The sequence below is a fragment of the Gopherus flavomarginatus genome, chromosome 8 (genome assembly GCF_025201925.1).
Source record: "Gopherus flavomarginatus isolate rGopFla2 chromosome 8, rGopFla2.mat.asm, whole genome shotgun sequence".
Lineage (NCBI taxonomy): Eukaryota > Metazoa > Chordata > Testudines > Testudinidae > Gopherus > Gopherus flavomarginatus.
The window spans coordinates 114,390,451-114,407,948 of NC_066624.1; the positions used below are offsets into that span (position 1 = coordinate 114,390,451).

Sequence of the window (17,498 nt, forward strand, 5' to 3'; positions counted from 1 at the left end):
GTTGTCATAAGCAAAAAAAAATGATTCCCCAGCTGCTGCAAATCAGCATAGCTCAACAGAGCAACATCTCAGGTGAATTTCTGCATCTTTTACAATGTCTCCATGAAAAGAGAGTTATAAAACAGTGATCCTTGGCCTTTTCAGGAAACCATATCCAGAAGTTGCAAACAAAAAGCTACCTGGAATTCAGACACTCTCAAATTTCATTATTAATTACAAATGGTCCAGATTTTCCATGGGAAACTTTGCTATTGTATGTGCAATTTTCAGTAAAATCATTTTCAAACAAAAAATGAGAATTTTTCAGTTAGATGTAAACTTTATATTGAAAACATAAGACACACACACACACACAAATACATCTTCACATGTTTTCAATGAAAAAATACATAGGCCAGGTCTACACTACAAACTTACATCAGCATAACTGTGTTGCTCAGGCTATGAAAAAATCCATACTCCTGAATAGAGTTTTACCATCTTAACCCCCAGTATAGACAGTGCTATGTTGAAGGGAGAGCTTCTCCCGTCAACATAACTACTGCCTCTCGTGGAGGTGCATAACTATGCCAATCGGAGAAGCTCTCCCGTCGGTGTAGTAGCGTCTTCACTACAGTGCTAAGCACTACAGCAGCACAGCTGCAATGGTGCCGTTGCAGCACTGTATGTGTAGACAAGCCCTTAGTTGAAAAAGCAAGTCAAAAATTAAGTGGGCGGAGGAAGAAAAACAAAAATCTCACACAAAAAAGGAACGTTTTTATGCAAAATTCCATAGAACAAAATTTGTACATTTTCTACGACAAGTTACACAAGTTTACCAGACTAAAGAACTTAGCTGTACCAGACATTTGAATCTGAGGTTATGCCTCTGCTGAAAGGGGCCCAATGCAGTGAAAAAGGAGACCAGGAGAGTATTTTGTTTACAAAAAGTGCTTTACCTCAGATCCTTGATCTAAACTGATGCTACCTATTTTGTGGTTTATTGTAGTCAAACCTAGACCAATGGTTCCCTAGCTTTTCCATACCAGTACCCAACCCCCCACATAGGAAAGGGCACAGTGATTGTGACTATCACGCCTGTTCAGAACCCCGCAAGTTGAGAACCCTGTCCCAGAATATTTTTGGTAGGGGTCTGGCACAACCCAACCTCCAGTGCAGGTCAGAACCCAAAACTGAATGGGAGATTGTGCCATGGCCTGGAATGAAGCCCCTTCATCAAGACAGGTCTGCCAGTGACAGGTAAGTACATTTGTATAGAAGTAGCAAGAATGAGTAACACTGTAAATTAAAGATTTCTCCAACACTTGCTCCCACTTAAATCATTACGGTATATATGTTTCCACTTTTTCTAGTTATACTATTTCTTTTAACTATTTAACCCTCAAACACTTACCTCAACTATTACGTCCTTATTGGAATACTGTGCAAGGTCTCGAATTCCATTCATGAACTGCTTGTTGGCAGCACAAAAAGCTTTACCAGTATCAATCATTGCAATGCAAAGCTTTACTAGCTAAAGGGGAAAAAAATAATCATGGTAAATAATTTTTTTAATTACTTAGTTCTACAGAATTTCAAAGTTAATTTCCTGTGAAAGACAACTCTTAGATAACCTTTATAGGTACATAGCAAGCGATCACACAGAGGTGCAGCAATTGTTTTTTTGACCCATTAGATAAGCAACGTTGTTGTAGCAGATTTAGTCCAGGCATAGGAGGGAGCCTGAACTAAAAATAATACTTTAGAAACCAATTATTTGACTTAAGTATTTAAGAAACTGCTGCTTAATTTTGCCCTAAGCTGTACGAAAACACATAATCACAAGCTGTTATAGACTGACCTCACCAGCATTCCAAGAGACTGTTTAGAGTGCTTGTGACATTAAGAGGTTTATTCTTCTCACTATGGGTGAGCAAATTCCCTTACAGTTAACCAAGATATAAGACACATGCTTCAAAAAAAAGAAGGCAACTTCAAGTCATCACCATCAGTATGCTTCATGGTAGCACTTTCACTTCCTCACCAGAGGAGTTTGGATTTAGTCACATTCTATTTTATTGCTAGGTTATTACCAATATTGTCCTGTCAATGAAGTACTGTACTGCCATGCTGTTTCTGGTTCTTTAGATTAAAAAAAGAGTGGGCTTAACTTCTAAGAGACAGTGATAATTCATGTACACTCTTAATTCACGTACCCTCTCTAAAGGAGGTATTCTGATTTTCAAGGTGGAACATAAGCTAGTGCTTTGTGAAAAAATGACTGCTCCGTTTGCTTACAGAGTCAGTAACATATCAGTATCATACTCATTACTGTGTACTGCACCTTGACTGTTTCTTAACTGCAGAAAAGGACCCAGGGGTTAGAGTGGATGAGAAGCTGGAGATGAGTCAGCAGTGTGCCCTTGTTGCCAAGAAGGCTAATGGCATTTTGGGCTGTATAAGTAGGAGTATTGTCAGCAGATTGAGGGACGTGATCATTCCCCCCCTCTCTTCGACATTGATGAGGCCTCATCTGGAGTACTGTGTCCAGTTTTGGGCCCCACACTACAAGAAGGATGTGGAAAAATTAGAAAGAGTCCAGCGGAGGGCAACAAAAATGATTAGAGGGCTGAAGCACATGACTTATGGGAAGAGGCTAAGGGAACTGGGATTGTTTAGTCTGCAGAAGAGAAGAATGAGGCAGGATTTGATAGCTGCTTTCAACTACCTGAAAGGGGGTTCCAAAGAGGATGGATCTAGACTGTTCTCAGTGGTACCAGATTACAGAACAAGAAGTAATGGTCTCAAGTTGCAGTGGGGGAGATTTAGGTTGGATATTAGGAAAAACCTTTTCACTAGGAGGGTGGTGAAGCACTGGAATGGGTTCCCTAGGGAGGTAGTGGAATCTCCTTCCTTAGAGGTTTTTAAGGTCCGGCTTGACAAAGCCCTAGCTTTAGTTGGGGATTGGTCTTGCTTTGAGCAGGGGGTTGGACTAAATGACCTCCTGAGGTCCCTTCCAATCCTGATATTCTATGATTAACTATGAAAAAGACTCAGTGCAACCAAAAGTCTACTCTATTTCTCCTGCCCGGTTAGCTCAAAAGTTCTACAACTCATACCAAGCTGTTGCTTTCACATCATACTGATTTTTGCTCTCTTTTTTTACTTGACTGCAGCTGGAACTACTCCAGTTCCAATAAAGATTAAAACAAGAGAAAGTATACTTTTGCAGTATACTTATTACAGCCAGTTGTTTTTAATCTACAAAAACTATGTGTGACTCTCAGACTTGTAACAAACCAGAAGGAAGCAATATGAAACTGATTTAAAGAGGAGCATATTACCCAGCATGCATGCAAGAGGAAAGAATTTCTCCTATTATACTTTTATAAACACTATCCTATTACCGTATGAAAGGACTGGATGATCAAGAGAAGCAGTGAATGGAGACATCCTGGGCAGGTGGAAAGGGAAAGTACTGGGAGCTTTGTATTATTTTAATCTGTAACTTTTTAAAACAAGAAAAATGTCATTGTTTGCAAGGATCATAATAAAATAGCACGAAAACTCAGTAAATGTAGAATCAGTTAAAGGTGATGTGATGGCCAAGAGGAGTCAATTTATTTTTAAAATATTTGTCATTGCAAAATGCTTAGTGAAGATAAGCACTGGAATTCAAATGGGTAACTTGCACTTCAAGACAACAGCAGAGATACAATAGTGCTAAGTGACCTTGTGGAAAGTTCCTCTTGTTTTCAACAACCCACCTTTTGTCTACTAAATAGATGAATCAACAATCTCTCTGATACTTTTAACCTTAGTTCTGTTGCTTCTGCAACCATTTATTACATGTAAAATTTACAGTTTTGTTTATCTACAGCTGAGACTACTATCCCATATCTGGCTTAGTACTTAACCCCTTGACTGTTGCCTAACAAAAAGTAGGTCACAGAAAATGAACAACTGTGCTGCTGAACGTATCAGGTGCATCCTAACATCATTAATTGTAACAGAACATCAGCACTGCAACAGTTGCCATAGAGAATCAGAAGCAGAATATAGATTTGATCCTTTTCGTATGAATTTTCTTTTAAGTTTTCAAAGTGTACACAACCAATTTAAGCATCTTACCTTTTCAAGTTTCAATTCTAATTCTGCCACATCTCCTTCCACTTCCTCTAAAGCAGCCCTGCAAAATCAAAAACAATATATTGGAAAGTAAGACTTTACACAGAAAATACACTTCATCTTTTATTTTAAAAATTCTCTTGATTTAGCACAAGGTATCAGTTGCTCATATTAAGAACTTTCATGAGTCCACAGTTTCATGGAGACTTTAATACTTAAGAACACAGTTTAGACTAGCATAGATTATAATGGAGCACAAAGGAGGTGACGTGCTTGATCCCTTGCTAGTTGACTACGCACCACATTACCAGAAAAATAGGGAAAAGTTGGCTGGTCTGGGGAAGAAGGGCTGGCGGAATTGATTTATGAGAAATATTACATATGTCTAAGCAATGACTAAGTGAACACATGACAACTGCCTACAAACATTTGAAGGTGAACAAGAAGCAATGGGCTTAAACTGCAGCAAGGGAGATTTAGGTTGGACATTAGGAAAAAGTTCCTAACTGTCAGGGTAGTTAAACACTGGAATAGATTGCCTAGGGAAGTTGTGGAATCTCCATCTCTGGAGATATTTAAGAGTAGGTTAGATAAATGTCTATTAGGGATGGTCTAGACAATATTTGGTCCTGCCATGAGGGCAGGGGACTGGACTCGATGACCTCTCGAGGTCCCTTCCATCCTGTAGTCTATGAGTCTATGAGTGATAGCACCAAATGATGAGAGGAATCATGTGACACACTGAAGCTTAAATTCTTTGCGGGGCAGGGGCTGTCTATACTGTGCATCTCAGGCAGTGCCAATCACCCTGTAACATCGTTCAATAAATGATACATGGATGAGCTTTTAAAAGGTGGAATTTAGACTAAAAAAAAATCAAAAAAAATCATGTATAACAATTTATCTGTCTTTGTAGTAAAATACCAAATGATACACTTTTAGGTCTTCTGTGTCAAATCTAGTCAGATTCTGTTTCTCTTACATATTTATGTGAGGTAGTACAAGCTGCTTGGAGAAGGCATTTCTAAAACCTAATTTATGACTAGAGTGGCTTGTGTGGTAGTCCCACCTCCCCTTTGAGAGATTTAAAATATAATTTAGAAAAAGCTCACTGGTACTTGAAACATACAGCACTGAGAACTGCTTTACAGAAGAAGGGAGGTTTGCAAAAACTTTATGACCATATTAGAATTGCTCAGCCTAATGCTTGGGACTTTGAATCCTACTTCTAGCAATAAATGCTGCATCATGAAAATCTGCTCATTTACTTGCTCTGGTATAAACTCAGCATCTTCCTTCTCTCAACCTTGCCCTTCTCAGCATGATAACCCTACACTGCACCATTTTCTGCTGGGATCCCCAGCAAGATAAAGTCAAATGCTTATGTTCAGTTATTCATCTAAGACAAAGTCAAGTACCACTGTTTGTTTTATGACAATATGCTTCTCAAGCTAAACAACAATCTACCATCCTGGTCTCATAGATTCTAGGACTGGAAGGGACCTCGAGAGGTCATCGAGTCCAGTCCCCTGCCCTCATGGCAGGACCAAATACTGTCTAGACCATCCCTAATAGACATTTATCTAACCTACTCTTAAATATCTCCAGAGATGGAGATTCCACAACTTCCCTAGGCAATCTATTCCACTGTTTAACTACCCTGACAGTTAGGAACCTTTTCCTAATGTCCAACCTAAATCTCCCTTGCTGCAGTTTAAGCCCATTGCTTCTTGTTCTATCATTGGAGGCTAAGGTGAACAAGTTTTCTCCCTCCTCCTGATGACACCCTTTTAGATACCTGAAAACTGCTGTCATGTCCCCTCTCAGTCTTCTCTTTTCCAAACTAAACAAACCCAATTCCTTCAGCCTTCTTTCATAGGTCATGTTCTCAAGACCTTTAATCATTCTCGTTGCTCTTCTCTGGACCCTCTCCAGTTTCTCCACATCTTTCTTGAAATGCGGTGCCCAGAACTGGACACAATACTCCAGCTGAGGCCTAACCAGCGCAGAGTAAAGCGGAAGAATGACTTCTCGTGTCTTGTTTACAACACACCTGTTAATGCATCCCAGAATCACGTTTGCTTTTTTTGCAACAGTATCACACTGTTGACTCATATTAAGCTTGTGGTCCACTATGACCCCTAGATCTCTTTCTGCCATACTCCTTCCTAGACAGTCTCCTCCCATTCTGTATGTGTGAAACTGATTGTTCCTTCCTAAGTGGAGCACTTTGCATTTATCTTTATTGAACTTCATCCTGTTTACCTCAGACCATTTCTCCAATTTGTCCAGATCATTTTGAATTTTGACCCTGTCCTCCAAAGCAGTTGCAATCCCTCCCAGTTTGGTATCGTCCGCAAACTTAATAAGCGTATTTTCTATGCCAATATCTAAATCGTTGATGAAGATATTGAATAGAGCCCGTCCCAAAACAGACCCCTGCGTAACCCCACTTGTTATACCTTTCCAGCAGGATTGGGAGCCATTAACAACTACTCTCTGAGTACGGTTATCCAGCCAGTTATGCACCCACCTTATAGTAGCCCCATCTAAATTGTACTTTCCTAGTTTATCTATAAGAATATCAAGTGAGACCGTATCAAATGCCTTACTAAAGTCTAGGTATATCACATCCACCGCTTCTCCCTTATCCACAAGGCTAGTTATCCTATCAAAGAATGCTATCAGATTAGTTTGACACGATTTGTTCTTTACAAATCCATGCTGGCTATTCCCTATCACCTTACCACCTTCCAAGTGTTTGCAGATGATTTCTTTAATTATCTGCTCCATTATCTTCCCTGGCACAGAAGTTAAACTAACTGGTCTGTAGTTTCCTGGGTTGTTTTTATTTCCCTTTTTATAGATGGGCACTATATTTGCCCCCTTCCAGTCTTCTGGAATCTCCCCCGTCTCCCATGATTTCCCAAAGATAATAGCTAGAGGCTCAGATACCTCCTCTATTAACTCCTTGAGTATTCTAGGATGCATTTCATCAGGCCCTGGTGACTTGCAGGCATCTAACTTTTCTAAGTGATTTTTTACTTGCTCTTTTTTTATTTTATCTTCTAAACCTACCCTCTTCCCGTAAGCATTCACTATATTAGACATTCCTTCAGACTTCTCAGTGAAGACCGAAACAAACAAGTCATTAAGCATCTCTGCCATTTCCAGGTCTCCCGTTACTGTTTCCCCCTCCTCACTGAGCAGTGGGCCTATCCTGTCCTTGGTCTTCCTCTTGCTTCTAATGTATTGATAAAAAGTCTTCTTGTTTCCCTTTATTCCCATAGCTAGTTTGAGCTCATTTTGTGCCTTTGCCTTTCTAATCTTGCCTCTGCATTCCTGTGTTATTTGCCTATATTCGTCCTTTGTAATCTGACCTAGTTTCCATTTTTTATATGACGCCTTTTTATTTTGTAGGTCACGCAAGATCTCGTGGTTAAGCCAAGGTGGTCTTTTGCCACATTTTCTATCTTTCCTAACCATCGGAATAGCTTGCTTTTGGGCCCTTAATAGCGTCCCTTTGAAAAACTGCCAACTCTCCTCAGTTGTTTTTCCCCTCAGTCTTGATTCCCATGGGACCTTACCTATCAGCTCTCTGAGCTTACCAAAATCTGCCTTCCTGAAATCCATTGTCTCTATTTTGCTGTACTCCCTTCTACCCTTCCTTAGAATTGCAAACTCTATTATTTCATGATCACTTTCACCCAAGCTTCCTTCTACTTTCAAATTCTCAACGAGTTCTTCCCTATTCGTTAAAATCAAGTCTAGAACAGCTTCCCCCCTAGTAGCTTTTTCAACTTTCTGAAATAAAAAGTTGTCTGCAATGCTCCCTTCACCTTCATTTACACAGTGTTCTATAATTTTCCTTAACACTTAAAGATCCAGCCATTTGCTTTGTTTTAGTGCACTGGAATTTTCCATTTTCCTTACAAATTTTGGTAGCTCTTCCTCCAATTTACATTCATTTACAGAGACCAAGAAATACAGAACTAGAAGTTTTGGATCAGGTCCTAAACCCTAGCATGTTTATTAGAGTCCAGTTCTGTAAGACAGTGGTTCTCAAACTTCTGTATTGGTGACCCCTTTCAAACAGCAAGGCTCTGAGTGCAACCGCCTCTTATAAATTAAAAAAAATTAATATATTTAACACCATTATAAATGCTGGGTGCAAAGCGGAGTATGGGGTGGAGGCTGACAGCTCACAACCCCCATGTAATAACCTTGTGACCTCCTGAGGGGTCCCAAACCCCAGTTTGAGATCCCCTGTTGTAAGGTGTTGCTGATTGCCCTCCATTCTCAGTGGCTTCAATAGGAGGCTCTCAACACATCACTGTCATAAACAGATAGTTAAGGGTTAATGTCTCTTACCTGTAAAGGGTTACAAATAGTGAACCTGGAACACCTGACCAGAGGACCAATCAGGAGACAAGATACTTTCATATCTCAGTAGAGGGAAGTCTTTGTTATGTGTGTTTTCTTTGTCTGTTGTTCTCTCTGGGTTCTGAGAGTAACCAGACGTACCTAAAGGCTCTCTAATTTTCTGTTCAAATAGTAAGTACAAGTACAAAGGCAGTTTAGTCTTTTTGATTGTTTTCTTTATTTGCAAATGTGTATTTTGCTGGAAGGATTTTAATTTGTATTTGTGCTGGGGGGGAAGGCTTCTCTCTAGTGTCTATAAGCTGAAAGACCCTGTAACCTTTACCATCCTAATTACAGAGACAACTTTTACTTTTTTCTTTCTTTTATTAAAAACTTTTCTTTTTTAAGACCTGATGGATTTTTTCCCCTTGTGAGGCTCAAGGGAATTGAGTCTATACTCACCAGGGAATTGGTGGGAGACAGGGAAAGAAAGAGGAGGGGGGAAGGTGCATTTCCCTGTTTTAAGATTCAAGGAGTTTGAATCACAGTGATCTTCCAGGGTAACCCAGGGAGGGGAAGCCTGGGAAAGGCAATGATGAGGGAAAGGGTTTACTCTCCTTGTGTAAGATCCAGGGGGTCTGGGTCTTGGGGTCCTCTGGGAAGGTTTTGAGGGGACCAGAGTGTACCAGGCACTGCAAGTCCTGGTTGGTGGCAGCACTACAAAATCTAAGCTGGTAATTAAGCTTAGGGGGATTTATGCTGGTACCCCATCTTTTGAACGCTAAGGTTCAGAGTGGGGATTTATACCATGACAATCACAGGATGTGGTACATATATAGCAGTACTCTCTCTCTAAATCTAAATGTGTTCTCCAGCATCAGAACGTGCAGGATTTCAGGTCTGACAGTCATCGATCCCTCCCTTCCACCTCCTGCTCATAAGAGATGCATTTTCATCTGGTCTCTACAGTAGGTACTTGTTTTTCAAAGGAGAACTGGGATTAAGGTCAAACAAAAAGGAAGAACTGAACAGGTATTTGGATGTTTAGAGAGCAAATTTTTAAAAATGTACTGAATTAATTCATTATATTTCCCAGGTGAGGGTACCATCCTGAAAACACACTCCTAACATTATTTATCAGAGCACAATTACATTCATGCATATGCGTTTTGCAAGATTATGGCCATAACGCATTAGTATTAGGAAAGACAACGGAACTGGCTGTCCTTCCTGCATAAGGAGTGTAGCAGTAGTAACATACCAATGAATTTTTAAGCTACTTGAAAACAATGAATTATTGCCATATCAGAGAACACACAAAGAACAGCTATTCATACCCTTTCATAGAGACTCAATACTCCTTTGCCGCCGTCTTAGAAGTCGACGCAATGGAAGAGAGGGCTTGCCACAGTGATGAGACAATTTTAAAGACCCCTGGGTGGACAGACAGCGTTACCTGGGCTGGGGTGGATGAGGTTATAACGTTAAATAGGTCATCGGACTCCTCTGCGACCTCCTTAATCTGTAGTTTCAAGTTAGCAACCACCCTTCTGAGGAGAGCCTAGTGCTCACTGAAGTCGTCAGGGTACTGCCTGTTTGGGAGGGACCCGAAACCGCTTCGTCCGGGGACAACTCCTGCTCAAACGGCACTGGGAAAAGGGGACTGGTGCCGAGACCAGGAGCAGCCCTGCATGGGCGGGGATCGACTGGGTCAAGGTGATCTGGGCCGTGGCAATCTCTGATGGGAAGCTCGCCGGTACCGGTGGTATGGGGACCGGCACCACAATTCCTGTGTTCTGCATCTTGTAGGCGGAGAGTGAGTTAAGGACCTGGGCCTTCTAGTCGGAGACCTAGGATATGGTGCTGAGGTCGAAGGCCACGGAGATTGAGATCTGCACCTGCAGCCCAGTGACCAAGGGTACTGTACTGCCCTATGAGGCAGTCCCATGATTGTCTGGCCCTTAAATTTCAGCATCTTAGCCAAGCCTGCCGCCTGGTGCAGCGTCTGTCTTGCCAGTCGGCCTACTTATTCTTTAGCCGCTGGGGCAGCTTTGGGGAATGAGAGCCCTGGGAGAAACCAGGGTTCCCTGCTGCTCCCTGGAGTCGGAGGCAGATCCCTGGTAGGGTTGGGGGAATCTGACCTCTACTGTACAACAGTGAAGCCCCAGGGCAGTCACATGGCCTGACGTCAGTACTTTGCCAAAAGCCCCTTTCCCTTCTGGTGCCGAGGGCTCTTCTTCTGCCACTTCTTAGGCATTGGTGAGGGGGAACGGCGCCAGGCGGAGTGCTCTGCACTGAAGCCAAAGTGCTCAGCATGCAGTCTGAGTGGGAGGGCTCTGATGCAGGACAAAATGCAGCCTCCATGAGGAGGGCCCTCAAGGGAATATCCCTTTCCTTTTGGGTTCTAAGTCGAAAGTTTTTACAGATTTGACACTTGTCCTTTCTATAAGTTTCCCCTGAACAGCTTTCTGGGGGTCACTGATAGGCATGGGCCTGCTGCTAAACGAGCACGGTTTGAAGCCAGGAGAGCGGGGCATACTCCACTCTGGGACAAAGTCCCAGCTGGGACTAACTGCCAACTAATCTAACACTTAACAGCTAACTAAGTACCTATAAACTATAGATAAAGAAGATAAAAGCTGTAAGAACCGCTAATGCTCTTGCCATCTGCAAGACTCCAACCAACCAGCAACAGACCATAAGAAGGAACAGAGAGAACGTTGAGTCCGCGGCACCTAACATACCAGCGCATGAGCACAGCACTCAAAGGGACACTGAAGCCCACCCGACTGATACCACTAAGGCAAAAGTCTCCAACAACCGTGCACATGGGCATGCACACACCTAGAATGGAATCGACATAAGCAAGCACTCGAAGAACCTCCAAAGTTAAGAATTACTAGAGTCTGGTCTACACTACAGAGTTAGATGGACATAAGGCAGCTTACATCAACCTGACTCTGTATCTACACTGAAATGTTGCGACTGCCAACCTAAGTCATCCTACACCAATCTAATAACTCCATCTCTGTGAGAGGCATCACACTTAGGTCGATGTAGTTAGGGCAATGAAGTGTCTGTGTAAATCAACACCTGTTGGCTGTCATTCCCACAAGAGATTCACATCTGAAGCCCCACTACCTCAGGACCAACAGCCTGGCTCAAATACCAGGGGTGGGAGGTAGGGGGCTCCAGGTCTGGTCAGGTCCCATGGAGATCTGTCTTGAGTCCGGTTCTATTCAACAGCTCCATAAAAGATTTAGATAATGGCATAAAGAATACATTTTCAAAGTCTGGGGACAATATCAAGCTGCGTGGAGTTGCAAGAGCTTTGGAGGACAGAATTAGAATTAAAAACAATCCTGACAAACAGGAGAAGTGGTTTAAAATAAACGAGTGGCAAATTGCCAGCACTATTATGATGGGTCCTGCACTTTATCCTCTTGTGGGGGTTCAGGGTGCCGCTTCTCACCTCTGAACTGGGGTATCAACTGTCCCACTAGTGTCCCAGAAAAAGGGAGTGGAGAGGGAGGGACTTAGGCCTGCCCTTTACTCTGGGTCCCAGCCCAGGGGCCCTAGGGATAGCAGTGAACCACATGAACTAGCGATTCCTTCCCCTAGGCTACTTCCCTCTCCGGCCCTTCAGCTTGTGGGGCTTCCTGCCCTCTCTCCGCTTGGGCCAAGTTTCTCCCAATGCCTTGTGCCGGTAGAGTCCATCTGCTCTGCACAAGCCAGGTTTCCCTTTACCTAGAGTCTTGGTCTTCTGGCCTGCCACAGCACTTCTCCAAACTGCTTTCCTCCAAACTGTTCTTCGCTCCAACACCAAACCACTCTGCTTCAACTCCAACTGTCTGATTGAAGCAGGGGGCGTGGGGGGTACAGTGGGGTAGTTACCTGCTCCTGCCCTTTGGGGCTTAAAACAGCCCAGGAGAGGGCTGTGGCTGGGGTAAGAAGGGCTTAAAAGCTGCATATCTAAAAGCTGGGCTGATTGGCAAAGCAGCCGCAGCTGGGCCATGCCCCAATCAGAGCCCAGCTGGTGCTATAAAGAGGCTGTGAGCCAAAAGCCCAGACAGTTTCCCTCTGGCTGTAGAGGGAGAAGGGCCTGGCTTCAGGGAGCTAGACATAGGATATCTGGGTGAAACAGGACTGGGGAAAGGCAGAGGAACTGGGGAGCTCCTGCCTGGAAAGCCCCAGGCTGAGGCCTAGCATAAGGCCAAGAGGTACTGGGAGTTGCAGGGGGCAGCCCAGGGGTAGGCAAAGACAGCAGGTCCAAACCCCTTTGCCAATGATGAGTGGCTTATACTGCAGTCTGTCCTAGTGAACAGGGGCTAGATGGAGACTGGGCAGTAGCCAATACTGAGGCAAAGTGGGGATAGTGGGGTAGGGGTTCCTCTGGGAGGGGGAGACCCAGTTAAAAGAGGCACCAGGGTCCAGGGAGGGACTTGGGGCCAGAGGACAGGCAGATCACTGGCCTGCAGAAGGCATTACAGGCTGGACTGAGCTAATTCCCAGGATAACCAGCAGGAGGCACCGCATGGGTGAGTCTGCTCATCTACAGGGGGGTTATCAGGTGACTGGCTTCAGGTGCTCTAACTAATATGTAGCAGCCTCTCTTCCTTCTAAAGGGAATAAGGCTCATCATCCTCGGGCTCACATATATCCCATCTATCACTCTCCTGCTGTCCTCTGGCCTTGCTATATCACACAAGATGACATTCAGTAAGGAAAAATGCAAAGTGCCACACTTAAGGAATAATCAATTGCACGCATACAACATGGGAAATGACTGCCTATGAAGGAGCACTGCAGAAAAGGATCAGGTGGATATAATGGCTCAAACTAACTGAGTCAATAACAAAATACTGCTGCAAAAAAAAACAAAACAATTCTGCAATATATTAGCAGGACTGCTGTAAGCAAAGACACGAGAAGTAATTCTTTCACTCTACTTATTGAGCACTGATAAGGCCACAACTGGAATACTGGGCCAGTTCTGAGCACCACACTTTGGGAAAGATGTGGACAAATTGGAGAAAAGCTAAAGGAGAGCAACCAAAATGATGAAAGGTCTAGAAATCATGACCTACACAAAAAGGCTGAAAAAAAAACTAGGGATGTTGAGTCTGGAGAAGAGAAGAATGATGAACATAAGTCTTGAAGTACATGAAAAGTTGTTATAAAGACAAGTAGTAATGTTCTTAAATTGCAGCAAGATAGATTTAGGTAAGACATTAGGAAAAAGCTTCCCAACTGTAAGAGGAGTTAAGTAATGAAATTATCTACAGAGGTCATGAAATCTCCATCATTGGAGGTTTTAAAGAACATGTTAGACAAACACCTGTCAGGGATGGTCTAGATAATACTTTGTTCTGCCTCAGTGCAGGGGACTGAAGTAGATGATCTATCAAGGTCCCATCCACTCTTACGTTTTTATGATTTTAACATAGGGTTTCTGAACATTAAAACACAAAATTTCACTATTATTTGGTCTATAGCTTTGGGCAAATTTTTACAACTCATTGTTTAAGATAGTTACAGTAACTAAACCACTGAAAAAATTTTAATCTGAAGTACTATTTCAGATGGTATAGTAATGTCTATTTGCCATTGATGTGCATCTGTGTCTAGCTTAAATTAACATCTGTCTCAAGCAAACATGGAAATCAGGAAGTCTCCCAGAGAGATCCTGTTTTTTAAACTTAGACAGATGATCTCAAGTTTCTCTTAGTATTATATTCATTCTAAAATAATGAATGGCAGATGGTAAATTTCAGAGATTGAGGAATTTCAAGATCAAATCTTGATATTCAAAAGTAAGTAACTTCATGGAGGATAGGTCCATCAACTGCTATTAACCAAGATGGTCAAGAATGCAACCCCATGCTCAGGACATCTTAAACTTCTGACTGGCAGAAGTCGGAAGGGAAAGACTGCAGATTGCTCTAATTTCCCTGTTCTGTACACTTCCCTTAAAGCTCTAGTACTGGCCACTGTTAGAGGATACTGGGCTAGATGGACCACTGGCCTGACCTAGTGTGGCCATTATTGTTCTTAAATCAGACAACCTGATCACTGTTTTGTATTTCACTTGACATAAATATCTTTAAGTAGAAGATTTTTCTAACAGCACTGCTAAGACACTTTATAAACCTTGAAGAAAAAGCAGAAGAGAGGGTGGTGTTAAGTTGATTTGCAGGTCTGATCTTATTTTGTCATTTGGCACAGGGATTTGACTCAAGATTCCCAGCTAGCCATAGAACTGTGAACTGCCTATTAACATTTTTTAAAAAACCATGTACCAATCTTGAGAGAAATAAAATGCCTACTATTAAAGCTGGCTTCCTATTTAAGTAAGACTAGAAACAGACAGAGCGAGCCTTTTTACCATATACTGTTCTGAATTCCTAAAAGGAGGAGTCCCAGCATCAGTGTCGCAATGACTAAGACAACTGAGGGCTTGTCTACATTACTGCGCAGGGTCGACCCAAGATATGCAATTTCAGCTATGTGAATAGCGTAGCTGAAGTGGATGACTTAGCTCTATTTACCATGGAGTCTTCACTGCTGTAAGTTGACAGCTGCCGCTTTCTCATCGACCACACTTGCACTCCTTGTTCTGGTGGAGTACCAGAATCGACGGGAGAGCGTTCATCAGTCCATTTATTGCATCTATACTCGACACGATAAATCAATCCCCGCTAGATCGATTGCTGCCCACCGATTCAGCGGGCAGTATATACAAGCCCTAAGCCTCAGGAAAAGTTGTGCCATGGCACTCAGCTTACAAGCAGCCTGGCTAGCAGGCATGAGCTGAACCCATGATGGGTGTTTTCCCTTCCGCCCTTCCCCAGGTCAGTAACTCTTTCAATAGGCTCATCAGTGTAGCACCTGAAAAGACTGGTTTGTAGTAAATGCTTTTTCGAAAACAAGTTTATTCTTTTATCACAGGAGCAGGCAAACTTTTTGGCCTCAGGGCTGCATCGGGTTTCAGAAATCGCATGCAAGTCCAGTTAGGGGAGGGGGGCATGGCCCGGCCTAGCCCAGCCCCCCATCTCCCATCTGCCCTCCCCCCCCGAGACTCCTGCCCCATCCATCCACCCCTTCTCCCTATCCCCTGACTGCCCCGGGAACCCTTGCCCAACTGCCCACTGCTGGCCCATTCAACCCCCCGCACCCTCATTCCTGACTGCCCCCCCCGGGGACCCCTGTCCCAGCCAACCATCCTTTCTCCTTGTCCCCTGACTGCTCCCCGCCACCCCATCCAACCACCCCTCCTTCCTGACTGCCCCCCGGGACCTCTGCCCCATCCAACCACCTCCTTCTCCCTATCCCTTGACTGCCTCCCACCGCCCCATCCAACCCCCTCTTCATTCCTGACTGCCCACCCCCGGGACCCGTCCCATCCAACCATCCCTTCTCCCTGTCCCCTGACGGCCCCTCAGGGACCTCTGCCCCATTCAACCCCCCATCTCCTTCCTGACTGCCACCTCTAGGACCCTGGAACCATTCAACCCTGTTCCCTACCCTCTGATAGCCTCGACCCCTATCCACTCCCCCGAACTCCTATGCTCTTTATCCAGCACCTCCCCCCCTGCTTCCTGCTCCCTCACCATGCTGCCTGGAGCACTAGTGGCTGATGACATTACAGTTGTACCACCAGCTGCAGCCAGCCACGCCATCACCACTGCGCAGCACAGAGCACCGGGTCAGGCAAGAAGCTTTTAGCCCTGCCACCCAAAGCACTGCACCAGCGATGGAGTGAGCTGAGGCTATGGGGGAGGGAGAACAGCGGGGGAAAGCCTCCCAGGCCAGGAGCTCAGGGGCCAGGCAGGAGGGTACTACGGGCTGGATGTGGGCTGCGGGCTGTAGTTTGCCCACCTCTGTTCTATCAGATGGCTTTAGTCAATTTGACAACGAGTACACAAAAAAGGTATGCCAATATAAAAATCTTCACCAGATGTAAGAAGATTAGTACTTTATACTGACATCAAGAAATCAAATATTTGCAGTGTATCAGAACAGCGCACATAGACTCATAGACTCTAGGACTGGAAGGAACCTCGAGAGGTCATAGAGTCCAGTCCCTGCCCTCATGGCAGGACCAAATATTGTCTAGACCATCCCTAATAGACATTTATCTAACCTACTCTTAAATACCTCCAGAGATGGAGATTCCACAACTTCCCTAGGCAATCTATTCCAGTGTTTAACTACCCTGACAGTTAGGAACTTTTTCCTAATGTCCAACCTAAATCTCCCTTGCTGCAGTTTAAGCCCATTGCTTCTTGTTCTATCATTAGAGGCTAAGGTGAACAAGTTTTCTCCCTCCTCCTGATGACACCCTTTTAGATACCTGAAAACTGCTATCATGTCCCCTCTCAGTCTTCTCTTTTCCAAACTAAACAAACCCAATTCCTTCAGCCTTCCTTCATAGGTCATGTTCTCAAGACCTTTAATCATTCTTGTTGCTCTTCTCTGGACCCTCTCCAGTTTCTCCACATCTTTCTTGAAATGCGGTGCCCAGAACTGGACACAATACTCCAGCTGAGGCCTGACCAGCGCAGAGTAAAGCGGAAGAATGACTTCTCGTGTCTTGTTTACAACACACCTGTTAATGCATCCCAGAATCACGTTTGCTTTTTTTTTGCAACAGTATCACACTGTTGACTCATATTAAACTTGTGGTCTACTGTGACCCCTAGATCTCTTTCTGCCATACTCCTTCCTAGACAGTCTCTTCCCATTCTGTATGTGTGAAACTGATTGTTCCTTCCTAAGTGGAGCACTTTGCATTTATCTTTATTGAACTTCATCCTGTTTACCTCAGACCATTTCTCCAATTTGTCCAGATCATTTTGAATTTTGACCCTGTCCTCCAAAGCAGTTGCAATCCCTCCCAGTTTGGTATCGTCCGCAAACTTAATAAGCGTACTTTCTATGCCAACATCTAAATCGTTGATCAAGATATTGAACAGAACCGGTCCCAAAACAGACCCCTGCAGAACCCCACTTGTTATACCTTTCCAGCA

At 43.7% G+C, this 17,498-nt stretch overlaps 2 protein-coding genes across 5 annotated transcripts in view; both read right to left on the reverse strand.

The window, feature by feature from the left end:
- Positions 1–16,919, reverse strand: part of LOC127056297 (uncharacterized) — a 100,722-nt gene extending 83,803 nt beyond the window's left edge. The window contains exon 1 of the mRNA XM_050963949.1: positions 16,613–16,919. The gene's annotated coding sequence lies outside the window, so the exon portion shown is untranslated. The remainder of the gene's footprint in view (positions 1–16,612) is intronic.
- ACAP2 (ArfGAP with coiled-coil, ankyrin repeat and PH domains 2) overlaps positions 1–17,498 on the reverse strand; it is a 138,735-nt gene that overhangs the window by 104,743 nt on the left and 16,494 nt on the right. For 3 of the 4 annotated variants that reach the window (XM_050963911.1, XM_050963909.1, XM_050963908.1), the window contains 2 exons: positions 4,111–4,168; positions 1,394–1,513 (listed from right to left, as the gene is read on the reverse strand). In XM_050963911.1, the coding sequence (XP_050819868.1) occupies positions 1,394–1,513; positions 4,111–4,168 (178 nt within the window). Of the gene's footprint in view, positions 1–1,393; positions 1,514–4,110; positions 4,169–9,806; positions 9,830–17,498 lie in introns of those variants that run through there. The other variant, XM_050963912.1, reaches the window with a different exon arrangement.